Below are 27838 nucleotides of genomic sequence, written 5' to 3' on the forward strand. Positions count from 1 at the left end.
ATGTGAGAGCAATGTCAGCTTTTATTACTACTTGAATTTTAAAAATCAAGAACATTACAAAGGTAGTAAATCACACAATACACTTTAACAAACAAATCTCATGTAAATAGCATAAATAATAAATAGGGGTAGTGAAGCAGTAGGTGTAATAATGAATTGAAAAATAGGAATTTGAGTAAGCTTCTATGAACAGCATAATGAACACATTATTATAGCCAAGACAGATATGAAGTCAACGCTAACCATGATAAATACATTTATATGCCAATTAGCTGCCCAGATGAGAAGAGACTGAAAGAACATGTTATGACATAAAAGAAATTATGCAGATAGCTAGGAACATGGAAGCTTAATAGTGTTAATGGACTGGAATTCAATAGTAGTAAAATGGAGAGAAGAAAAAGTAATAGGAGAACATGAGCTAAGGGGAAAGGAGTGAAAAAGGAAGCCTCATGGCAGAGTTTTGCACAAAGCATAATTTAATCATCACTGACACTTGGTCAGCCATACAAGATGGCTGGATGCATGGAAAAAATCTGCAGACACTGAATTGTTCCAGATTGATTAAACAATGGTAGGATAAAGATTTCAAAAACAGATTTCAAACTGTAAGACATTCCCATAGCCAGAGATGGACTCTGATCATAATTTATTGATTATGAACTGCAGGTTAAAACTGAAGAAATTATACAAAGGTAGGAAATTAAGGGGATGGGACCTGGATGAGTTGAAAGAACCAATGATTATAATAGAGTAATGAACATAGCAGGAGATGAATAATAGATAATCTTTAGAGGTGAAATAGTGTACGACACAGAGGATCATGCAGAGAAAGAACAAAGCCCAGTGGAAATACTTTTACAGTGCACAATATATTGAACATAACTGACAAAAAATGAAAATGAAGTAGGCAAAAGGGAATAGAGATGTCTAAAACATTAAACAGACAGGAAGTGCAAAATGACAATGCAGTGCTCAACCTATGATTTATCATAGAAAAAAGGTTGAAGAAATGACAGTGGTGACTGGACTATATTCCTTGAAATTCTAAAGACAGCAGGAATAAAATACAGGGAGTGAAAGGTTATTTACAACTTGTATTGCAACTTGACTGCAGTTATAAGAGTCAAAGGACATGAAAACGTAACCATAGTTGAGAAGGGATGGGGCTGTAGCCTATCCCCAACACTATTTAATCTGTACAATGAGCAAGCAGTAAAGGAAACTAAGGAGAAATCTGGAAAGGGAATTATAGTTCAGGATGAAGAGATAAAAACTTTGAGGTTTGCTGATGTCTTTGTAATTCTGTCAGAGATGGTAAAGGATTTTGAAGAGCAGTTGAATGAAATGGACAGTGTCTTGAAAAGTGATAAGATGAACACCAACAAAAGTAAAACAAGGGCAATGGAATGTAGTTGTATTAAATCAGGCAATGCTGAAGGAATTAGACTAAGGAATTAGATAATAAAAGTAGTAAATGAGTTGTGCTTTTTGGGCAGCAAAACAACTGATGATGGACAAAGGAGAGAGGATATAAAATGTAGACTGGCAATGGCAAGAAAGGTATTCCAGAAAAAGATGAGTTTTTTAACATCTGACATAAACATAAGTGCTAGAGAGTCTTTTCCAAAGATTTATCTGGAGTGTAGCCTTATACGTAAGTGAAACATGGGCAATAGGCAGTTCAGACAAGAAGATTTTGAAATGCGGTGCTACAGAAGAATGCTGAATATTAGATGGGTAAACTGAATAACTAATGTAACTAATGAGAAATATTGAATTGATTTGGATAAAAAAAAAAAAAAAAAAGATTCGTGACACAGCTTAACTAAGAGAAAGGATAAGCCGATAAGACAAATCCTGAAGCATCAAGGAATACTCATTTTGGTAACAGAGGTAATTTGAGGTGGGGGTTGGGGGGGGGGGGGGGTAAAAATTCTATAGGGAGACTAGACATGAATACAGTAAGTACGTTCAATTGGATGTAGGTTCTAGTAGTTATTCAGAGAAGAAAAGGCTTAACAGGATGGACTAGCATGGAGAGATGCATCACATCAATCTCTGGATTGAAGACAACAACAAAAAACAATAACATTTTGTTGCAAGTGCATCTGCCATAATCAGGCCATTTGAAGAATGTTTTATTGTTTTGATGTAAACAAAAACTTAATTCTAGTGCTAAAGTGAAAATTTTGTATCTCTTTGAAATGTTTCTCACATTTAAGACAATTTTTTGTCTCTCCTGTAAAAGTCATGTATTGCTACTGATGTGGTATTGTTTTTTCTTGGACGATTGCAGTTGGTTGGTGAAAGCAAACATTGTTCTAAAGCTAGAACTGGAAGGGATATAAGATGCAAGATAGAAGTTGGATCTAATGCTTATGTTCTGGTTCATTTCCTCTGCCTTGTCTCTCCACACCATAAATTTGGAGCAGTTTCTTCTCCTCATTAATACATATACCTCTACCCTTATTGTTCCATTTCCTATACATTTTGTTCACCTAATAACAAGACTTTTTAATGTCCACTACATTAGAGAGATAATTTATTTTCTTTGTGTTTGTCAGTAATAGATGATAATTTAATCTGCTGTTAACAGTGGGATTATTAGAGACAGAGCAATAGCCCTCATGAGTAAGGGCTGACACTGAGTTGTGGAACATGCCCTAGAAACTGATCAAAGATTTAAGGAAATTGTAGAAACTCAAAAAAAGATGGCTGGGCAATTTTCTATAGAAAAGAGGAAGTTAGTTGCAGTAGCCTCATATTTCCTTCACATCATGAGGTAAGCTCAGTAAAGGAGGTTGGATTATTTGAGAAAGAGTTTTGATTTGCTCTAAAGATTTAGTCAAACTTGTTGGCCTTGCGGTTACAATTTATTTTTCTCTCCATGCCACATTCCAACTGTGACGTAGATTCTGTATCTTTCCTAACCTTGTTTTCTGATAACTTAATCTTTTTTCTGATACTTGTAGGTTATCTAAAATCCATTCTTTAGCATACTTGCTTGTTTCCTCACATAGGTCATAAATATGTGCACATACATATAGAAGTCAAAGTGCAGAGAAAGCTGTTTCAGTGATATTAGCTTTGAATTCAGTGGTTGATATCGAAAAGTAAGCATGTCATCTTTGCCATGGGCAGATCCTCAAGAATAGCTGTAATTGAAGTGATTAGCAAGAAATACAGAAGGTGAATTGTATGGAACTATTGTGGTAGTGTTCACATCTACGTGGCAGCCAATGTGGATTGCAGTGCTGTATATATATGTGTTATCAGAGTGGCATGTGATGATTAGTATTTCATTGTGTCCTGCATAAATATCAATAGTCATTAGTTTGTGAGTCTGAGATGTGACAGCCTCATATGTATGTTTAAAAAGAATACATTTTTCTGTATTAACATTCACCGCTAACTTTGACCACAGTAGAACCTCAATTCACTTCAGGATTGGCGTGCAGCCCTGGGATACTCCTGAAATATCACCCTTTCTCTGATGATCTCCCTCGTCCATTAGCCACAGTCACGCACTAACTGTAGGTTGCTCCCTGCTTTTTATCCTGATTTCTCCCATTTTTGTTGTAAATTAATTCAGTTTCTGTTGCTGTAAAGTATGTACTACTTAACAACCAGTAATAGAGTACAGATCAGATTTTTTACTGAATGAGAAGATTATTTATTCTGAACGACAGATTATTTATTCACTTACTGCAAGGAATGGTGCCCGCATGCCTCTGACATCTTCAAGTCTCACACCTCCATACTGTGCTAGGATCTCACGCTGACCACCAATTTCCTTCGACCACTTTTTCTGAGAGAACTGTTCACCAAAACTGTGCCTGGTGAAATAATAAAGACTGTAGTTAACACCATAAGTTTAAAAATATAACAAAATCAATTCATTAATTACACTTTTGTGAAGCTGCATGAACTGCTTCTCAGATGAATCACAATGATAGTAAGTTTAATGATACTGAAATCAGAAGTATGCAGATGGTAAATGGAAGAAAAACTGAAAATGTTGTTCTGTAGAAAGCTCAGTTATTTCCAGGGTTTACAGTGAAAAACTTTACAAATGAAATTTGTGTATGTTTCTTTTCAATTGTACTGCACAAGCTAACTAGCGGTTTTCAAATCACTGCTTGTTTTGTATTCATTTCACTGAGATTAGTTGCCCCCTTAAGATGCTGGAAAAATTATAAAAATCTCAAAACATGGACCATTTCTTGAACTAAAACATTACTGTATATGTGTATTTATTAGTTTCTCCATGATTGGATAGCACTTCTGCTCCACAAATGTGCACTGAATTAATAAATACCCACTGTACTTGTTAAACTGTTCTTTATTTTAGTCCACAACTAGTTTTTGCTTGAAATGGCTTGAAATACTGAAGCAATATTCTAATGGATATTGTGCTGTGGAGAAGCAACATCAAACATTTTAGGAAATCGAATAGATATTGATTAATTTAGTACATTCATCTGGTTATTTGTGTTTGAGGCAAGAAGCAAGATAGCAAAACAAGTGCAACTCATTTGATATTTACAACAAAATCACACAAACATTTTGAAGAATGGTCAGTGAGCTCTGATGAATGATAATATTTAATCCAGTGTCAGTTCTACTGATATTTATCTGATCTAGAGCAATTTTGTTCCTTCACATCTGGCTTTCTCAATCAGTTTGTCAAAATTCCTAAAATTTTAGCATGCATCATTTTCTTAATGTATGGGCAATTCAAATTCAAAATATTTATGCTATTTATGTGGCATTCACTGAAGCAACAGAATCTCTATTTTTATATTTATCATGTAAAAATATTACGTCTCATGGACAATTTATCTGTTTGGATCTCCTGGCACAATCTACACAACTATCATGTATCAATTTGCATGGCATTCTTATGAAATACAATCAGTTTCTGGTTAAACCAAAGGGTTTGGTTTTTAGTCATTCATTAGAATGTTGCTGTTCCAAAACTTTAATTTATTTAATTGCTTTGACTTACACTTAGCTTTATTGTTAACATCTTTGATTATGATTCCTTTAGTAGTTTCATTTTATGTTCTGTAAAATTCTATGTAATGTATATTATCTTCTTATTCTGAAATGAGTCCCACAAACAAACTACCCATAAAGCACTCAGAAAACCCTTAACCCAACTTCTACAAAAGCATGTAATTTATGAAAGTGGACAATTTGCATCTTGTTGACAGATACCCACTGAAAATCACATTTCAGATTTTTCAGTTGTTCATTACCACAGGACCCTGATGAAAATTTTAGGTAAGAAAGCCAGATGAAAATAAAAAGAAGTGAAATTAACTTTTGAGTATACTTTCAGCAATAATGTGTATAGAATCGTTAAAGTACTACCTGGAGGAATGGCTGATGTTGGATTATGATTACCCATGATAATCCGTTCCAGTTGATGCCATCACACTACTATGCATCTAATATAACAGGATAAAATACTTGCTGGGGGAGAGGGGGGGGGGGCACACAATTAATGAGTTCTCATGTTGTACAAGCCTTATCTGGTATCAAACATCACTGTCAAACTGTCATACATTGTTTAGATACTGCTGATCCTGTGAATTGAGATGTAAAAATGCACTGCCACATGTTTCCTAGGATCTGAACCATACACTGCACTACATGTAATGGATCTCTCTTAGACTGCTTGTTTTCATGATATTTTGTTGATTAAAAAATTATGAGAGTGATTCAAATGAAAAACTTAAAAGTGCAATAAAAGTCCTAAAACTGTACTATCAATATGGCACATGCCAGGAGTTATCCTTGTATTTTGACAAATGACCAAAAGTTGGCAGCTGTTGTTGCATCACAGGGAGGGAAGCTGCTTCAGTGTAAAGACGGCCATGCTACTGTCGGCTTGTACTGTGTTGGAGCAGTTATTTGTGATGTGGTTTTTGAGCAGTGAAGTTATTGAGCCTGTGAAAATGCACTGCAGGATGAAAGACAGTGCTGTGATTCATTTGTGTTCCTGTAGCAAGTGTACAAGTGGTGCAGAATTAAAAAGAGATGTATCACATGTGGAATATACCTTATATCCAAGCCATGTAATGTTGAACAAAAACACTGACACAGTGATAGAGGGCTTTTGTAGGAAAACAGACATTACTGTAAACAAAATAGCCACTATTTTGGATATTAGTGTTGGTTCACCACATAATATTGTCCACAACATGCTGTGATTCAAGAAAGAGACTGTAAGATGGATTCTAAGTCAGTTTGTTGAATTGACAGATTGTCACTCTGATACCCGTGAGGAATTTTGGGACTGTTACCAGGTCAAAGGTAATGGATTTCTGGATAGAACTGTTGCAGGAGATGAAACCTGGGTGCATTAACACCTCCGTGAAGTGAAAAAAAACCATTGGCAGGAAAAGTCTTACTCATTCTCTTTAGGGATGCAACAGGGGCAATTTTTTTAGCACTGTGTGTGTCACATCAGTCAACAGTTGAAGTGACAGATTGTCATGTTGAAGCCTGTGAGGAACCTTTGTGTCATCAGTCAACAGTTGAAGTGACAGATTGTCATGTTGAAGCCTGTGAGGAACCTTTGTGTCATTTCTAAGCTGAAGGCAATGGTTTATGGACAGAATTGTTGCAGGAGATGAATCCTGTCTGTACTAACACCAACCTGAATTGAAAATACTGAGCAATAAATTGTACTAACACTATTCAAAACCTAAAAATTCTACATCAATCATTGGTAGGAAAAGTCATACTCACTCTCTTTTGGGATGTAAAAGATGTAATTTTGGAGTGTTACATGAAAAGGGGATGAACAGTGACCAGTAATTCATACAGTGAAGAGTAATTTGGATTTCAGATGTTTTGTTGCAACACAACACTGCTCATTCCTATACTACCCATTCAGCTGTAGCAATAATACGGGATATGAAATCTGAATGTCTATCACAGCAACCTTAAGCACCAAACTTCACTCTGAGTGATTTTTATGTGTTCAGATAGGTCAAAGAAGTGCCGGTAGGAGAAGCGATGAAGAGGAAAAACTGTGGTGCACAAGTGGATGAATTCACAACCAAAATTAATCTTCACATGAGATATTCATCTACATCCAAAGTGATGGAATACATGCATAACACATCATGGGAACTATGATATAAAAAAATGATATATCTGTAACTTTTAATTTTCCTGTATTAGCTCATTTGTATTATAATAAATATTTAAGGTTTTCATTTCAAATGCTCTCATATAAAATACAGTTAATAAGATAGTGGATCCACACTGTCTTTCAGGTACAATTAACTGTGGATTTAGTCTGAAACAAAAATTCTGCAGTACCACAAAAACTCACCAAATGCCTCTTTAATTTTATGCTAATCCACTAATACAAAAGATACAGCCATAAAGATACTGCCAGATAGGAGAATGCAACAGAAATATAGAAAATACTTGAAACAAACTACTTCTTGTGCAACATGTTCATTCAGCGAAATCTGTCTTCCTCTTTATTGGATCAATATTTTTTAGCCTTGGTATCTTCCACTTCACATTTTCTCAAATCATGGTTACCTACATCAGCAGTATACATCTAATGTTGTTCTTATAAATAAAAATTAGAATAGGCATCTACTCTCTTGTAGCTCATTATATCTGAATAGCTGTCTTCCCTAGCTCTGTATACTCCTCTGATGTCTCCATCACAATTACATGTCTAAATTGTATAACAGATTTGAATTCCTTAATTCTGCAGTGAACAAAGAAATGTCCAGTCACAAACAATTCATTTAATGATTTTTACATGCCAACGTGGCATACAATTTTGTAATTCGCGCCGTATGTGGTGCTGCTTTGTATTCTGGTCAGAGATTTTAAGTACATGGCTCCTTTTGGAAAAGATTTTAAAAAGTTCTCCTATTGTTTTGTTTTCTTTTAATACTAATGTTGCTGTTCACTTTGAATGATTTTTATGTGCCAACATGGCATACGACTTTGTAATATGTGGTGCTGCTGTGTATTACTGGTCAGCAATTTTAAGTATTTCATTCTTTTTGGTAAAGATTTTAAAAAGTATTAATTTTATTGTGGAATTGTATGGTTATTGTAAGAATTGTTATGTTCTTGAGAGCTGGAGAACATTTTCATAAATAAAAAAATTTCCTATATCCTGATAAGGCACCCCCTTTCTGAGGTTTCCTTACAACAGTGGAATGATTAAACTGCCAGATATCTGTATGCACTGTAAATGTTCACTGCACATTTTTGACATCTTCCGAAAGGTCATTTTTTACTTTGTTATGTAAGTTTAAACCAATACAACTATATTACACATCAGTGTAAATTTGGTTTTCTGCATTGTAGGATGATTTGAAAATGGGTCTCAGCCTGAAACTAGTCATTGAATGAATAAAAAGTAAAAAATTTGCAACTTGGACTGGATTTTCATTCTAGTGATTAACAAAAGTTGCTGACCCAAACTACTCCAGCATGCTGGAAATTCATAAATTCATGTATGGTTTTGCTAATAGATATAATTCTGTGTAATATGGGTTATGCTTGTTTTACTATCTTGCTTTTTGCTGTAAGTTAACAAACTCTATCTTCCTTCTATGTTAATATAATGAAAAGGATAGATTATGTATTTTATTACTTAAAATCATATTACTTGAGCTTAGTTTAAGTTAATTCACAGAGAAATACAGAATTACATTTAAAATAATGCCTTTAGCTCTTTAGTGAAGAATACCCTTCATGGACATATAGTAGAGAAAATGTAAATTAGAGTTGTAATTTTCAGTTGTAGTAAAAAATAGAAATGTTACAAAGTTGTTAATAACAGGTATGACATATATGATTTTTTTCAGTACATAAAACATGCAAATGAAGAGCACAACACATAATAAATTTACACTGAAAAATTCTGAAAGGCATTAGACCCATCTGCAAACAGAATACATGATGTTTTGATATAATTTGAGTGCCTTCAGACTTGATTTACTATGCTTTTTGAATATTTTCACTCATCCAGGGGTCTGATAAGATTGTATAAGTTTGCTTACTTTCTTGACAATTTAACAGGTATTAATATTGTGTTATTTAGGTTTATTTAAATTTCATTATTGCTATTTACGTTTTAAATGGCCAGTTCTTGGGCATATCACAGATTATTCATTTCTATATATACACTCCTGGAAATGGAAAAAAGAACACATTGACACTGGTGTGTCAGACCCACCATACTTGCTCCGGACACTGCGAGAGGGCTGTACAAGCAATGCTCACACGCACGGCACAGTGGACACACCAGGAACCGCGGTGTTGGCCGTCGAATGGCGCTAGCTGCGCAGCATTTGTGCACCGCCGCCGTCAGTGTCAGCCAGTTTGCCGTGGCATACGGAGCTCCATCGCAGTCTTTAACACTGGTAGCATGCCGCGACAGCGTGGACGTGAACCGTATGTGCAGTTGACGGACTTTGAGCGAGGGCGTATAGTGGGCATGCGGGAGGCCGGGTGGACGTACCGCCGAATTGCTCAACACGTGGGGCGTGAGGTCTCCACAGTACATCGATGTTGTCGCCAGTGGTCGGCGGAAGGTGCACATGCCCGTCGACGTGGGACCGGACCGCAGCGACGCACGGATGCACGCCAAGACCGTAGGATCCTACACAGTGCCGTAGGGGACCGCACCGCCACTTCCCAGCAAATTAGGGACACTGTTGCTCCTGGGGTATCGGCGAGGACCATTCGCAACCGTCTCCATGAAGCTGGGCTATGGTCCCGCACACCGTTAGGCCGTCTTCCGCTCACGCCCCAACATCGTGCAGCCCGCCTCCAGTGGTGTCGCGACAGGCGTGAATGGAGGGACGAATGGAGACGTGTCGTCTTCAGCGATGAGAGTCGCTTCTGCCTTGGTGCCAATGATGGTCGTATACGTGTTTGGCGCCGTGCAGGTGAGCGCCACAATCAGGACTGCATACGACCGAGGCACACAGGGCCAACACCCGGCATCATGGTGTGGGGAGTGATCTCCCACACTGGCCGAACACCACTGGTGATCGTGGAGGGGACACTGAATAGTGCACGGTACATCCAAACCATCATCGAACCCATCGTTATACCATTCCTAGACCGGCAAGGGAACTGACTGTTCCAACAGGACAATGCACGTCCGCATGCATCCCGTGCCACCCAACGTGCTCTAGAAGGTGTATGTCAACTACCCTGGCCAGCAAGATCTCCGGATCTGTCCCCCATTGAGCATGTTTGGGACTGGATGAAGCGTCGTCTCACGCGGTCTGCACGTCCAGCACGAACGCTGGTCCAACTGAGGCGCCAGGTGGAAATGGCATGGCAAGCCGTTCCACAGGACTACATCCAGCATCTCTACGATCGTCTCCATGGGAGAATAGCAGCCTGCATTGCTGCGAAAGGTGGATATACACTGTACTAGTGCCGACATTGTGCATGCTCTGTTGCCTGTGTCTATGTGCCTGTGGTTCCGTCAGTGTGATCATGTGATGTATCTGACCCCAGGAATGTGTCAATAAAGTTTCCCCTTCCTGGGACAATGAATTCACGGTGTTCTTATTTCAATTTCCAGGAGTGTATGTATAGAGTGAGCAAAATAAAAGTGGTCTGGAAAATATTTATAAGACTGATGCAGAACTGACCTTTGCTAATGAATTCACCAATCAGTGCTGTCATATGGCTGTACGTACACAACTCCTGCATGCTCTGTCCTGAATACTTTGCCATGTCATTACATTTGAGTGAGTGAGAGGAGTGTATGTGTTTAGTGACAAGTTGAATGCAACTGCAAATGGTGCTCATGATAAAACAGGTGTGTTCATTGTTGAGTGTTATGTGGTGAAGTGTAATTCATGGGTGACATGTGCAGAACTGTTTTTCCAAGAGTTTAAGACTGGAAGTCTTTAGGCAAATGTAACAATTAGTGGCCAAATTACATGAAATGGACTGTATGGTGAATGAAAACAGTGGCCACTTCCAGCACCTTCTTTGATGTTCATATTTTCAGACCAGTTTTATTCTGCCCACCCTGAATATATAAAGAAAAAAGACATAAGCTGCATTAAAAAAACAACAGTAGTGTTATACATACAAATTAAGCCCATACCCATGCTATGTACAGCTCAAGAATGAATTTTATTGGTCATCTTTGACTTACGAGATGGAATGTGATGCAATTTCATGACCTGAGGCATACAAGTTCTGCACATGGCTATAGTCAGTCCATTCATGGGAAACATAAAAGGTAGCTGCTATAGGGCAGCCATTTGGATTCTTCCTGCCCTTCTCAAACAGGTCACTGTACAGTCCCTTGTTCAAATCATTCGCAGAGTCGTCGAATGTTAGAAGCACAATTTGTGGGACTTGCTCCACTGGCAGATCTCCTGTTTTTGTATTGCAGATGGGATTTTCAGAGATTGGTTCAGGTTAAAGGTTTTGAGGTGATGGGAAAGTGGGTGCCAAAGGACAAGAAAGTTTATGCAAGTGTGTTTTGTTTTAATTTTTTGTAAAGGAAAAGCGCCCATTTTAAGTTAAAAGAAATTTAAAGACATTTCAAAATTCAGTTTTGATTTTTTTTAAATTTGTCATTGGAATACAATATTTGTGATTAAGCAAAATAGGGAAGTCCCAAGCAATAGAGTTTATATTTTGGGTGTTAATAATTATGCGCCACGTCAGAAGTTGATATTTCAATAAAGTAAAAGATTGGACAGTGGAAGGAACAAAAGAAAGGGTGGAGGGATTTAAAAAAAAAAGAAAAGAAAAAAGACCTCTGTTAGTTACATAATAGCAGAAACAGCAGAAAAGAATGAAGAATGAAGCAGACACATAGTGCTCCATCAGCAGCAGCGACAGCCTGAACAGCACCTGCATTTATGAGATACTATTTGACTTCATATCAATGTGCATAATTAGATACTGTATATTAATCAGTAATGACAGAATTTTTGTTGACAAGGCAATCTGAAAACACCTCTGAGATATCTTCCTTTTGTACTGTTTAATTTAAATTACAAGACTGCATAATGCTATAAGCATTTATATTTGAGATTGAAAGGTCTATCAGAAACCAAAGAATCTGTATACACCATTAATGATATATGTTAAGAAGTATATCAACCAGGTCTGATATTATTTCTGTATTGTTTTTATGCATCTATTTCTATGAATATATGTCTGTTTCATAATTGCTGTTCCAGTTGCCCAGTGTTCAAACACATCAGATATTTTGTTGTTTTACTCCAACTTGGGGATCGCTTGGTAGGACATATTCTGAGGCATCAAGGGATCACCAATTTAGTATTGGAAGGAAGTGTGGAGGGTAAAAATCGTAGAGGGAGACCAAGAGATGAATACACTAAACAGATTCAGAAGGATGTAGTTGCATTAGGTATTGGGAGATGATGTAGCTTGCACAGGATAGAGTAGCATGGAGAGCTGCATCAAACCAGTCTCTGGACTGAAGACCACAACAACAAACTCCAACACATCTTTGATGAAGTTTTAAGATTTAATACTATTTCAGTTTCTCTTGGTTTGTGTTACTAATCTAACTCATCAATGATGGTTCATTTTTCCTAAGATTTTGTTAAACTGAGCAACAGAAGTTGTGTATTCTCATTCCTGAAAATCTGTCCATATAGTTGTCAGGCAAATTTTCTCTCATGTTGTGACAAATATTTGCAATTTCGTTTTTGCAATGTGTAGATGGAGTTCACACAGTCAACTACTGCTCATCACATGTTTCGTGTGATGCTCTGTATCAACAAAAGGCATTGGATTGTTTCCCATTACAAATAAATATATATATATATATATATATATATATATATATATATATTTTTTTAAGTGGAATTTTACATTTTTATTCAATGCAGTGGTCCCAAATAATTTTCTATTAGTATGATATTTGTTTTATTAAAATGTATTAAAAGGCCCAGTATAAAATGAAGAATAACCAGATTCCAGTAGTGATACCAGCACTGCTGCTTGGTGGTAGCAGTCTGTGCGGATCAGGGCAGCATGGAAGTTGCTGCTGCAGTACTGGGTGTTCTTCACATTTTACTGTCCTTGTTGATACATATCAACAAAACAAATATCACACTACAATAAGTTTAGTCTATCTATCATTTATTATCTGTTATTTATCTAATTCTATTAATTTTACTTTAAAAATCATTTTCTTTGTATTGGGAAACAAACCAATGTTTCCTGTTGACACAGAGTGTCACGTGAAAGCCTTTATGAGGGGCATTTGTTTTGGTTGGCTCCACCTACCCAGTCCAAATATCTACCAAAACACCAGAGAAAATATGGCTGATGGTATGTACATACAGTGCTTTAGATGGAATAAAATATTTATGAGAACTCACTTCTGTCTTTCAATTGTGTTCTCTACTATCTGTCAGTGCAATCTGCAGGTCCTCCAACAAAAATAGAGTTAACACTTGTGCTGCTACTGTCGCTCTAGTGTAGCTGTAGGTTATAGTCATGAGAAAGCAGGTGTTTCCTTGCACTCAATGAATTTCATGATATTTCTGGAAATGCCATTCCACCCATTCCCACTGACTGAAGCACCGTCTGATGTTTTGTGATATTTCTTGCTAAGTGGTGATATTTTTGTTACCACATTTGAGTGTCTCTAGTCAGACATTTACTTGGCAATTCTATCTTCTGTAATAAAGGAACTCTAGCACCAGAAACAAAACAGTATTCTAACACTGTCAAAATATTGATATTCAATTATTTTCATCATGGCAGCAACAACAGCAACCATTACAAAAATGTCTCGAATGAAAAACAGCCCACAGTTGCACTAAATTATGTTTATTTTAAACCTTGACCATGGTTTCTGCTATAATAATATAGCCTTCTTCAGAAGTCCTAAAAAAATGATTGAAATAACATCTAGACCAGTGACACAATCTACACATAATCTTCAAAATTAGGTAAGTGATAACATATTACTTACATACACACAATTAAATGAAAAATGTCTTAGCCCAGTGGCTGCGTCAAGACCAGTAAAATAACTTCAACAGACATAAGCCTATTTCGAACATAATTAAAATTACATATGGCACCGTATGTCCTCCACCACTACCACTGTTATACTAGGTGTACAGTTGTCAAATGTGCTACACCCTGCGCACCATAGGTGGCGCTCACCACAGTGAGATACATCACACCGTTTATCAGACAACTAGTCAATATGTACAACAATAAATTAATAAACAAGCCTACAAGTGCAACTGATGGACCGTATGCTATTAATACAAATGTCCAACAGATGAAATACTAAAACTTCCTGACAGATTAAAACAGTGTGCCCAACCAAGACTTGAACTCGGGACCTTTGCCTTTCGCGGGCAAGTGCTCTACCATATGAGCTACCGAAGCACGACTCACGCCCGGTCCTCACAGCTTTACTTCTGCCAGTATCTTGTCTCCTACCTTCCAAACTTTACAGAAGCTCTCCTGCGAAGCTTGCAGGCTAAGCCTTGTCTCCGCAGTATCCTTTCTTTCAGGAGTGCTAGTTCTCCAAGGTTCACAGGCTAAGCCATGTCTCCGCAGTATCCTTTCTTTCAGGAGTGCTAGTTCTCCAAGGTTTGCAGGAGAGCTTCTGTAAAGTTTGGAAGGTAGGAGAGGAGATACTGGCAGAAGTAAAGCTGTGAGGACCGGGCGTGAGTCGTGCTTCGGTAGCTCAGATGGTAGAGCACTTGCCTGTGAAAGGCAAAGGTCCCGAGTTCGAGTCTCGGTTGGGCACACAGTTTTAATCTGTCAGGAAGTTTCATATCAGCGCACACTCCGCTGCAGAGTGAAAATCTCATTCTGGAAACATCCCCCAGGCTGTGGCTAAGCCATGTCTCCGCAGTACCCTTTCTTTCAGGAGTGCTAGTTCTGGAAGGTTCGCATGAGAGCTTCTGTAAAGTTTGGAAGGTAAGAGACGAGATACTGGCAGAAGTAAAGCTGTGAGGACTGGGCGTGAGTCGTGCTTCGGTAGCTCAGATGGTAGAGCACTTGCCCGCGAAAGGCAAAGGTCCCGAGTTCGAGTCTCGGTCGGGCACACAGTTTTAAGCTGTCAGGAAGTTTCATATCAGCGCACACTCCGCTGCAGAGTGAAAATCTCATTCTAGATGAAATACTGTTGCGTATGATCATTAGATTGGTAGAGCATTAACAGTTTTATATAACAAAGTTTGTCGTATCACTATTTGATGTATGATTCAGACACGAGACACTCATATGCAAATATAACTTCGGCTTACATTATACGCTCTAATAGCTTATAGGGCTAATTTTATCAGCCGACCATAGTTGTTGTGCATAGCCACGCTAGCAATTATTGACATTATTTCTATGACTAGCCCCTAGTGCATAAGTGTGGTAACATAGTACAAGATGACAAAGGGCACATTAACATATCTGTCTCAACATAAATCACTGTTAACATAAAAGCAGCCCATGTAGGCTTGTTTATTAGTTTATTGCCATACATATTGACAAGTTGCCTGATAAACGGTGTGAGATGTATCTCACTGTGGTGAGCGCCACCTATGGTGTACAGGGTGCAGCACATTTGACAACCATGCACCCAGTATAACAGTGGTAGTGGCGATGGACATACGGTGTCATATGTAATTTTACTTATGTTCGAAACAGGCTTATGTCAGTTGAAGTTATTTTATTGGTCTTGACACAGTCGCTGGGCTAAGACATTTTTCATTTAATTGTGTGTATGTAAGTAATATGTTATCACTTACCCAATTTTTAAGTTTATGTGTAGATTGTATCATTGGTCTAGATGTTAGTTTGATCATTTTTAGGACTTCTGAAGAAGGCTATATTATAATAGCAGAAACCATGGTCAAGGTTTAAAATAAACATAATTTAGTGCAACTGTGGGCTGTTTAATATTAAACTTTGATTAATGATAGATCAAAGCATAATAAAGACATACAGAGACAGGAATTTGAGACTGCAAGTTCAGCCACTATGTTGATTTCACTTTGTTGTACACAGCAAAATGTGGAAGTCATGTCAAGGTTGTTATAACTTCCCTCTGGTCAGCTCCTTCTACAAGCCTGAAGAGCTGTACTCGTGTGTGTGTGTGTGTGTGTGTGTGTGTGTGTGTGTGTGTGTGTGTGTGTGTGTGCGCGCGCGCGCACTTGTGCATGGGTGCAGACACATGTGAGGAATTTGGGACTCTATGCACTCTCGGAATAGATATAAGTTCAATATTTGTTACATATTTATGTGCCTGTCTACTTCTCAGTGATTCTTTTATGCAGTTGGAGGCCTCCTTTTTTCATAGAATTATTTTTATTTTCATATTCTCCCCAGGAGTTATGTTATGATAGTGGCTTTGTTTTCAGATCTGTCTGTGAACTCCACAATGTTTCTACATTTTCCCCACATTAATTTTTCTTTGGGCTTAATGAACAGCTTTCTGGCAGTAAGAACATAAAAAATAACTTCGATGTTTTATTTTTCTGCCAACCTGTACTAAAATCAGCTTGACTAAATTTTAAATATGACATGCTTATGTGTTCAAGTAAAGCTCTAGTATGAATACAAAATTTTTATTGGTTGTCCTTTAAGAAGACTTGCTCTTGTTTGCTTGCTAGGTATAGTGTGACTTATATCCTCATAAATATCATTATGAATCAAACTTTACTTTTGTGATCGTTATGTTCCAGTTTAAAGAAGGTGAAATCTTACTCATCAATGGATTTAGAATTCCACTTCACATTTACAAAAAAATGCATTTTTTACAGATGAGGTCGCAATACAGACATTCTCAGAATATGCACTGTTGTATGAAGTCAAATGTATCTAGAACAAGAAAAGCAAAATATTCACAACATAGGACTTACGATACTGAATGTGTTGCTATTTCATGACCAGCAGCATATAGATCTTGGACTTGACCATAGTCAGTCCATTCATGAGACACATAAAATGTTGCAGCAATATCACAGCCATTTGGATTCCTGCGTCCTTTCTCAAATAGGTCTCTGTACAAATTCTTGTTCAGATCGTTGACAGCATCGTCAAATGTAAGCAGCACAAGTTGAGGCACTTCTTCGGGGCGTAGGTCGCCTGATTCAGTCCATACATTCTCTGTTTAGATACTACATATCTTAATTAGCAACTGTTTTTATTTTCAGTAATATAGATGAGCTAAACAACATTGACATGTGGAATTGTAAAAACTATGGACTTTTTCTTACATTCTGCAGGAAGTAAGTTAGTAATTATTTCCTTTCATTTTACTTGTGTGTTGGGTGAATATAGCTCACAAAATCCTGTTTTGCAGAAATTTATGGCACAACATGACTAAAAGAAATAATAAGTTGGTAAGAGATATCCACAGAATCCACAGATAGTTAAATTGGTAATAGAGGGATGTGTGGGAATGAAAATGGTAAAGGAGGATATGGGCTTGACTGTAAGTTATGAGGTACAAGTTGATGTAAACTGTAGAAGTTATGCAGGGATTAGTGACTCACACAGGGGAAACTAGTGTGGAGAACCACATCAAACCAGTCTTAGGACTGAAGACCGCAACAACATACAAGAATAAGTATTCTTACAATTATAATTGGAGTTATTATTATTGTAATTGTTGTAATTATTGTAGCATCATCAGTATATGAAATAAACTTTCAAAGTAGCAACAGAAACATTTTAGTACATTCATATGCTCAATAGCCATGGGGTCAAGAAAGAAGCATTTAACTGGATGAAGATACCATCACAAGTTGCTGTCTTAAAATGTTACACTGCATAATTTGTGACAACTAATTTGCTTTCTATCTGTGTTTTTCTTGCATGATTCCTCTATCAGAAGATTATTTCTACTAATGATATCTGGTCTTATATCATTACAACTTCTCCTTTGAAATTGTGTGCCCATGCATTCTGTGTTAATTACAAGAAAATATAATTATTTTAATGTTCTGGCACTTAACTAATTGTCGTTTGCCTCCTTTCTTCACAATACAATGTTTTTAATTCTGAATTACAATCACTTAATTTTTTACACTCTTTTAAATCTTCTTTGTTTATGATCGAACACAAGACACATGCACAGCCAAACAGTCATGCCAGTAGTCAAGCAGAATATGGCTACAGCTTCTGCTCCTTATCCATAAGGTACTACTTAATTGCCCATGAGGCTTTTCCAGATCTTTGCTTTACATGAAACGTTACTGGATAATGTCAAATCTTCTTTAAATATGTTATTGATACTGTGTTTCACTGCAAAATATCAAATGTAAGTTTTTCCATTCTGTTTAATGTTTGTGCCCTTTTTGGATACAAAATCTGCTTTTTTGTTACTATCTAACAAGGGGAGTGTCTGATATGTGTCTCACCAGTTCTGATCAAATTTTGCTCTATATTAAAATGGAGAGACATGTGTTTCATTTTTTGCTGAGAAAAGCCATAGTTTTTGAAAGAAAATCAAAGTTTAATGTTTGTGCCCTTCTTGGCTATCTTCTGTGCTGGTGACTGCTGATATTGCTGCTCTGGAATCACAAAATGTGTCTGCTTTGTCGAATGTGAGTAGGTAGTTGTTTATCTGACTCATTGCAATGTTGTTGGCTTCTTCACCTTCAAAATTTTAGTGATGTGAACCTGCAGTTGGATACAGACGATTTTGCTGTATATTCCTACGCCAACATTTCCTACCTTTGCCATTAATGAACCATCTGTGTGAATGTGGAGCAATTAATCTTCAAGTTATTTCAGATTTATTGTTCCCAGTGCTCTATAGCTGTGAATTCAGTTCCTGTTTTTAGTGGTTGAAAAGAAGTCACAGACTCCTTATTGAACTTCACTAACTTTAGATGAATGTCAGTTGGTGACAAAATACGCCAACAAAAGATTTTATGATGATCTGATTGAAATATACACAACATGATTACCTTAAAAAGTTGTATATATTAAAGTGTTCACCATATCAGTTTTGCCACTGACTAAAATTAAAGCAGCAACATATATACACTGAAGAGCCAAAGAAACTAGTACACCTACCTAATATCGTGTAGGGCCCCTGTGAGCACACAGAAGTCCCGCAACATGTTGAGGCATGGACTCGACTAATGTCTGAAGTAGTGCTTGAGGAATTGAAACCCTGAATCCTGCAGGGCTGTCCATAAATCAATACGATTATGAGGGAATGGAGATTTCTCCTGAACAGCACATTGCAAAGCATCCCAGATATGCTCAATAATGTTCATGTCTGGGGAGTTTGGTGACCAGTGGAAGTGTTTAAACTCAGAAGAGTGTTCCTAGAGCTACTCTGTAACAATTCTGGATGTGTGGGGTGTCACATTGTCCTGCTGGAGTTGCTCAAGCCCATCCGGAACGCACAATTGACATGAATTGATGCAAGTGATCAGACAGGATGCTTACATACATATCACCTGTCAGAGTCACATGTAAATGTATCAGGGGTCCCATATCACTCCAACTGCACACGCCCTGCACCATTACGAAGCTTCCAACAGCTTCAATAGTCACCTGCTGATGTGCAGGGTCTGTGGATTCATGAGGTTGTCTCCATGCCCGTTCACGTCCATCCACTAGATACAATTTTAAACGAGACTCGTCCGACCAGGCAACATCTTTCCAGTCATCAACAGACCATTGTCAGTGTTGACGGGCCCAGGAGGGGCATAAAGCTTTGTGTCATGCAGTCATCAAGGGTAAATGTGTGGTCCTTTGGCTCCAAAAGCCCATATCGATGATATTTCATTGAATGGTTTGCTCACTGACATTTGATGGCAGCACTGAAATCTGCAGCAATTTGCAGAAGGATTGCACTTCTGTCACACTGAAAAATTCTCTTCAAGTGTCTTTGGTCCCATTCTTGCAGGATCTTTTCCCAGTCACAATGATGTCAGAGATTTGATGTTTTACTGGATTCCTGATATTCATGGTACACTCGTGAAATGGTCATACAGGAAAATTCCCACTTCATTGCTACCTCGGAGGTGCTGTGTCCCATCACTTGTGCACCGACTATAATACCACATTCAAACTCACTTAAATCTTGATAACCTGCCATTGTAGTAGCAGTAATTGATCTAACAACTGTGTCAGACACTTGTCTTACAGAGGCATTGCCAACCACTGCACCATATTCTGCCTGTTTACATGTCTCTGTATTTGCATATGTCTGCCTATGCCAGTTTCTTTGGCACTTCAGTGTAAAAGTAACATTGCCGTTTTTATGTGAGGCAAACAAATTTTGACCGTGGTCTCACATGCAGTGAAAATGGTCTGCAAAATACATAACTATCTAACTAACCCTCAAACTTTGTTACATTTTTATATAGCTCATTCACAATACTTTCTAGAAATATTACACTCAATAAGAAAACAAGATTAAAATGAATATAATCAATATATGTTTCTTCAAAATCATGTCTCCGTATGGGAAGTGTGAATGCCCTGTTCCAGTTGGTTTTTAGCTGGCTCATGGATGTCGAGAACAGTGTATCATCTTATGTGAAACATCACAACAACAAAAAACATAGTTCTAAAATTATTTAAAAGTTATACAAATTTTATTTCAGTGCCATGTCTTTAAACATACCTGGTATATCCTTACCACCACAGAAGCAATCAGGTAACAAACACACATCCTTACGGCATTTTGCAGCAGTCTTATCAACCTGTGGCTGGGGATAGACTGGTGCAGGCCTAAAAGAAGAATGAAACATAATTATTTTCTCAAAGTACTGGACAAGTAAAATGTAGAGGAAAGTACTTATTGTGAACAACACTCCAAAAATCTTCAGAGGGCCAAAACATACACTTGTTTACAACTCATAATTTGTGTAGACATTAGGTTACTCTAATATGAAATACAATTAAATAAACACCGATTAATTATCACAGTCACAGCTCCCAATTCTACATCCTTCTCTTCCACATCAAATCCTAAAGTTTTTATTTCCTGACTGATTTATTTGTACTTTTATTCTGGTAATATGTTTTATGTACATTTTCTGCTTTCAAAATTAAAATTTTCATTTACAGTATAATTTTGTTAGATAACTGTTCAAAATGTCATACTCTACAGTGAGTAATATTATAATGTTGAAATTTAGTTACTTACTTAGTTTAACAGTTGTTACAGTGTCTAAATGAGAATAAAGTACATGTAAATATAATGACCTGTCAAAAAATCTGAAAAGGTCTTATACATAAGTGAAAATAAAGAAATATAAACAGTATGGAAAGTTCTGGCAGAATGTACATAATTTAGGAATAGAGATAACAGCTCACTAAATAGTAGTGGATAGGTGGCTGATGGTTCAGGGGGTTTGGAGTGGGTGTAGTACAGTGACAGGCTAGGATATTGTGTAGATTTGGTGGGCAGTGGAATATCATTTTACAAGGGGTGGGAAGGATTATGATTAGAATGTTCCTCGTTTGTTTATATGAGGGTTACACACAAAGCAATGCACCTAATTTTTTTTCTTCAACAATTTTTTATTGAACATAATGAGAATTAGATGCACGAAAGAATGGTGTTATATCTACACACCCTAATATTCCCCGTAACCTCCATCCCATTCTATGGCCTTCCTCCAGCACGAAACAAGGGCATGTAATCTGTGTTGGTAGCAATCCTTTTTCTGGTGGCGGAGCCAGTGTTTCACTGTGTGAATCACCTCATCATCATCCTCAAAATATCTTCCACAAATGGCATCCTTCAATGGCCCAAACGATTCGAAGCAGTAACTTTCAATTTTTTCTTCTGTGGGGACTGGGAATGGTGGCATTCCATCAACTATCGTTTTGTTTCGGGCTTAAAATGGTGAACCCAGGTTTCATCACTAGTCACAATCTAAGACAAGGAGGCGTCACCCTCAGCTTCAAAATGTTGCAACAAATCAAGACAAACAGTTTTTCTGTGCAATTTGTGATCCACCGTAAGACACCACAGGACCCATCTTGCACACAGTTTTGAATATCCAAGAGTGCAGATAATTGCATTCACACTTCCTTTGCTGATTGAGAGATGCAGCGCCACTTGCTGAGTCATAATGTGTCTGTCCTCACAAATGATAACAATAGCTCCTGCAACACGTCAGGTGTGACAACTGTGGATCGTCTCCCCAACTCCTGCAAATCGTGGAGCTCTGCCGAACCAGCTTTTGATGACCTCACCCTCCATGCCCAGTGACTAAGTACACTTCTGCTGACAACAGATGCTCCATAGACTTTGCACAAGTGTTTGCAAATATTCTCCACAGTTTCCTTCTCTGCTGTGAGAAATTCAATGACAGCAAGTTGCTTGTAACGTACATCATCTACAGATGTCATTTTGAAACCGTCCTGCAGCTATGCTACCTGTCGGAAGTGACGAAACTTGGCACGCTTACTCAGGAGACTTCAAATATATACATACATAACATTTCCCATTTGTAGCCCTCTTTTGGTTGAGGAAAATAATGATGCATTACTTTCTGGACAAACCTCATAGAATACTTACACTCTCTCACAATACTGTTGTCCAGACTGCCCACTATAAACACATTGTTATTCTTTGTGAAATCTTGGCAATTTCGACCAGTATCCTTTCTCATCTGACCCGACCAGCACAGTAGTAATTTTTATACTAAATCTTACTCCTCTCTAGCATGAAAACTACATATAAACAAAACTAGTTTTTGTTTACTGACTTTTATATTCTCTTGCTTTCTGAATACTTACTGAAAGTTGTTGCATGCTGTCTACACTAACATCTACCTGATCCTCATCTATTTCTAGCTAAGACACACTTCCAACCAATATTCCACATTTATTACCAAACTGTCTGAAAAGTCCTACTTGTTCCTTCTTTTACAATCTGCAAAGGTATCTTGTACTGTGTTTTTGTGTATTTGGTATTATTAGCTATATCAAAGTGCCATAATTTTTTTACAACTTACAGACTAGTATTGAGAACCTTACATTTATTAGTTTCATTACACCTTCATCACCTCCTGAAAGACTGGTACGAAGAAAGATAAAAGAACTCAACATTGTCACTTGAAAGAAAACATGTTTTCATAGGACATTGTCTATAAGTGTCAATTTGTCTCTCTTCTGCAGATGCAACTAACAGAAAAGATATCAAAATCATATACTGCATAAAACTGAATGTTTTAATTTTTCACATTGCTTTATTTTGAATGAAATAATGAGCTGGAAACGATACATATCAACAATATATCATTTAATATTTTCATATTTTCTTCAAGTTATTAGAGAGAATTAACAAAAATGATGGGACATCAAACAGTCAGGTCCAAACAAAATCTGTTTCATAAGACTATGATTTGACATATACCTGTGATTGTTTCTGTAGCTTTCTTATATCTCTTGCAGCATGAGTACTTAAGGTGTCCAGATTCACTATTCAAGTTAGAACCACAATATGTTAATTTATCTACATAAAACTGAAATTATTTTATACTTAAAAGTTAGTAATTACCTGCTCGGAGGGTACTTATAAATGTCAACAAATTCTTGAGCTTTTGACACAAATGCTGTTGATGGTTTTAAGGTTGGTCGTGTCCTGAAAATGAAGAAAAAGTTGTGTTATAATATTTTTTTCAGTTTTGACAGAAAAAATATATTGCATGTGTACCAGTGAAAAAATAATAGAAATCAATTGTCTTTATGCAACATTTCACAGCCACTGAATGAGTACATAAACCAGTTGAGGGAGAAACAATGAGCTCCATTTAGTTACAATATTGTTAGTATGGTTCTTTATACCCCAGAGAGAAACACAACTTACTACAAGCATATTTTGAATTATTAGAAAATTTTTAATATAGAAACCTTAGTCACTGGCTGAAATTAAAAATCATTAATTCTATACTGTAAATGAGTAACATAGCATTTTTGATGTTGCATATGGGAATGGAATGAAACTAATCTACACTACTGGCTATTAAAATTGCTACACCACGAAGATGACGTGCTACAGATGCGAAATTTAACCAACAGGAAGAAGATGCTTTTCAGAGCATTCACACAAGGTTGGCGCTGGTGGCGACACCTACAACGTGCTGACATGAGGAAAGTTTCCAACCGATTTCTCATACACAAACAGCAGTTGACCGGCGTTGCCTAATGAAACGTTGTTGTGATGCCTCGTGTAAGGAGGAGAAATGCGTACCATTACATTTCCGACTTTGATAAAGGTTGGATTGTAGCCTATTGCGATTGTGGTTTATCGTATCTCGACATTGCTGCTCGCATTGGTCGAGATCCAACAACTGTTAGCAGAATATGGAATCAGTGGATTCAGGAGGGTAATACGGAATGCCGTGCTGGATCCCAACGGCCTCGTATCACTAGCAGTCGAGATGACAGGCATCTTATCCGCATGGCTCTAACGGATCGTGCAGCCACATCTCAATCCCTGACTCAACAGATGGGGATGTTTGCAAGACAACAATCTGCATGAACAGTTTGACGACGTTTGCAGCAGCATTGGACTATCAACTCGGAGACCATAGCTGCGGTTACCCTTGACGCTGAATAACAGACAGGAGTGCCTGCGATGGTGTACTCAATGATGAACCTGGGTGCACGAATGGCAAAACATCATTTTTTCGGATGAATCCAGGTTCTGTTTACAGCATCATGATGGTCGCATCCGTGTTTGGTGACATCGCGGTGAACGCACATTGGAGGCATGTATTCGTCACCGCCACACTGGCGTATCACCTGGCATGATGGTATGGGGTGCCATTGGTTACATGTATCTGTCACCTCTTGTTTGCATTGATGGCACTTTGAACAGTGGACATTACATTTCAGATGTGTTACGACCCGTGGCTCTACCCGTCATTCGATCCCTGCGAAACCCTACATTTCAGGAGGATAATGCATGACCGCATGTTGCAGGTCCTGTACGGGCTTTTCTGGATACAGAAAATGTTTGACTACTGCCCTGGCCAGCACATTCTCCAGATATCTCACCAATTGAAAACGTCTGGTCAATGGTGGCTGAGCAGCTGGCTTGTCACAATACACCAGTCACTACTCTTGATGAACTGTGGTATTGTGTTGAAGCTGCATGGGCAGCTGAACCTGTACACACCATCCAAGCTCTGTTTGACTCAATGCCCAGGCGTATCAAGGCTGTTATTACAGCCAGAGGTGGTTGTTCTGGGTGCTGATTGCTCAGGATCTATGCACCCAAACTGCTTTATCTACAACTTACTTTATCTACACTGAGCATATGAGGTCATTCCATTTCGTACCCCATATGAGCTGACTCATTCCAATTGTGACTCATTGATACTGAAGTTATAGAACACATTTCTGTATATTGTGAATTGCATTATTTTACATTTATGGGCAATGAGAGCAATCAATCTTTGAGTCACTTTGAAATCTTACCAAGATCTGGCTGCATATTGCTGCAGCTTTTTTCTCATAGTAACTTAATACCAGGTGTTAGGAAATTCCCATTAAAAATTTCTAGGACTTGTAGAGGGGAGTGAGTAGATAATACTTTGAATTGGAACCCATGTCTGGAAACATACTGTTTCCGTACTACAGTCATTTGAAATCATGTTGGTAAGTCAACTACTTTTGCAAGCAAATGATTAGGTTAGGAATGATGCAGTATGTCACTTGTTTTACACTTCCAATCACTGGTTATAGCAATCTACAGAATTCCTGGATGTGCGGTAACAAAAGTGTTTTTAGCCAAATTCGAATGCCTCCTGGAAAAACTCCAGAAAGAAAGAAAGAAAAAAGTTGTTATAGCAGCAGACTTCAACTTAAATGTCTTAGTTGAAAGCAATGATTCCACAAAATTTTGTGACTTGATTCAGAAATCTGGTTTCAAGCAATGATTCCACAAAATTTTGTGACTTGATTCAGAAATCTGGTTTCAAGCTAAATTTTTCTGAAGGCACTAGGGAAAACAGCAGATCAGTGACCTGTATTGATAATATTATTACTAACTACAAATTTGACAGTGGAAATAAGCACAAATATTGCTTAGACTTGGGTATTTCAGATCACTCAGCTCTGTTTATTGAGCTCCCAAAAGCAAATAACCTAAAGCCTCCTGAAGTGTGTATAAAAAGGGATCTCAGCAAAAGTAAAATGGATTTATTTCGCAGTAAATTAAGTATAATAAGCTGGCCTGTAGACTACAATAGTTCAAGCTCGATAAACTATGACAAATTCTTAAATTGCTTCTTAGAGGTATTTAATGAATCATTTCCTCATAGATAAAAGCAAAAGAAAGTTAATGGTAAACTCAAATGGATTACAACAGGAATAAAAATCTCTAGTGCCAGAAAGAGAGAGCTCCACAATGAGTTAAAATCAAACAGAAATCCGGATTTTGTTATTTATGTCAAACAGTATAAAGCTGTATTTAGGAAAGTTGTAGTGGCAGCTAAAAAAATGGCAAATAATAAATTGATACGAGAACACAGAAATAAGACAAAAGCAGTGTGGTCAGTTGTTCAGTCTTAACTAGGAGCCAAAGTAAAAATTCATGAGATTTTGAAAATTAGACATGAAAATGAAATTATAGTAAACCCTGTTCAGATGTCAAGTTGTTTCAATGAATTCTTCCTAAATGTAGTAAGATCGGATGTGGATATGACATTCTATCGAGGCATCACAAATTTGGAAAACAGCCAGAACACATCTTTTAAACAATTTGAAAAAATCACCCAAAGGGATGTGGAAAAGGAAATATTGTCTCTAAAAAACAAAACCTCACATGGGTGGGATGAAATAACAACATCTGTAATCAAGTATGTGTACGATATTATTTCCCAACCACTGTCAACTGATAAATCAATCTTTTGAACAGGGGTGCTTTCCAGAGGTATTGAAATGTGGTGAGATCAAACCTCTATTCAAGAAAGGATTGACAGAAGATATGGGGAATTACTGCCCTATCTCTCTCTAGCCGGTCTTCTCTAAAGTGTTTGAAAAGATTGCAGCAAAACAATTCAATAACTTTCTTACTGTAAATGATATAATTTTTAAAAACCAGTTCGGATTCCAACAGGGTAAAAGCACTGTGAATGCTATAAATGAGTTTATCCAAAAAATATGCTCCATGTTAGATAAAAGTAGAAAGGTCACAGGTATATTCTGAGATCTGACTAAAGCTTTTGATTCAGTGAATCATGCAGTACTCCTCCACAAATTAGAGATGTATGGAATCAGAGACACTACTTTAAAATGGTTTAGCTCTTACCTATCAGGTAGGAAACAAGAGTAATTTTAACTTCAAATGGAACCAATTATTCATCAGACTGGAGAACAGTTCCCCAAGGAGTCCCACAAGGTTCGATACTGGGTCCCTATGTGTTTCTTTTTTACGTAAATGACCTACCACTTGCTATTGATGTTCATTCAGTCTTATTTGCTGATGATACATCAGTTCTAATTGAAAATGAGGTATCTGAAAATATTCCAGAAAAAGCCAAAAATACTTTAGAAAAACTTGAATCTTGGTTCTATCAAAATGGACTAAAACTAAATGTAACTAAAACCAAAATGATGCAATTTGAAGCTAAATCAGTAGAAAGGAGTGAAAGAAAGATAACTTGCAATGATCAGGATATCACAGAAGCAAAACACGTGAAGTTCTTAGGCCTAAATCTTGACAAAAATTTAAATTGGAAGGTACACATAGATTACTCAGCAAATAAACTGAACAACTTAGCATTTGCAATGTGTATTTTGTCAGGTGCCACAAATATGGATACCAGAAAGATAGTTTATCACTGCTACTTTGAGTCAGTTA

The 27838-nt window shown here is 37.4% G+C and overlaps 1 protein-coding gene across 11 annotated transcripts in view; it reads right to left on the minus strand.

Moving 5' to 3' along the window:
* Positions 1–27838, minus strand: part of LOC124717168 — a 344543-nt gene that overhangs the window by 18895 nt on the left and 297810 nt on the right. For 10 of the 11 annotated variants that reach the window (XM_047244021.1, XM_047244012.1, XM_047244004.1 and 7 more), the window contains 4 exons: positions 23528–23611; positions 20636–20742; positions 11186–11411; positions 3710–3839 (listed from right to left, as the gene is read on the minus strand). In XM_047244021.1, the coding sequence (XP_047099977.1) occupies positions 3710–3839; positions 11186–11411; positions 20636–20742; positions 23528–23611 (547 nt within the window). Of the gene's footprint in view, positions 1–3709; positions 3840–11185; positions 11412–16904; positions 17131–20635; positions 20743–23527; positions 23612–27838 lie in introns of all 11 variants that reach the window. The other variant, XM_047243951.1, reaches the window with a different exon arrangement.

Source organism: Schistocerca piceifrons, chromosome 1, assembly GCF_021461385.2.
Source record: "Schistocerca piceifrons isolate TAMUIC-IGC-003096 chromosome 1, iqSchPice1.1, whole genome shotgun sequence".
NCBI classification, from domain to species: Eukaryota; Metazoa; Arthropoda; class Insecta; order Orthoptera; family Acrididae; genus Schistocerca; species Schistocerca piceifrons.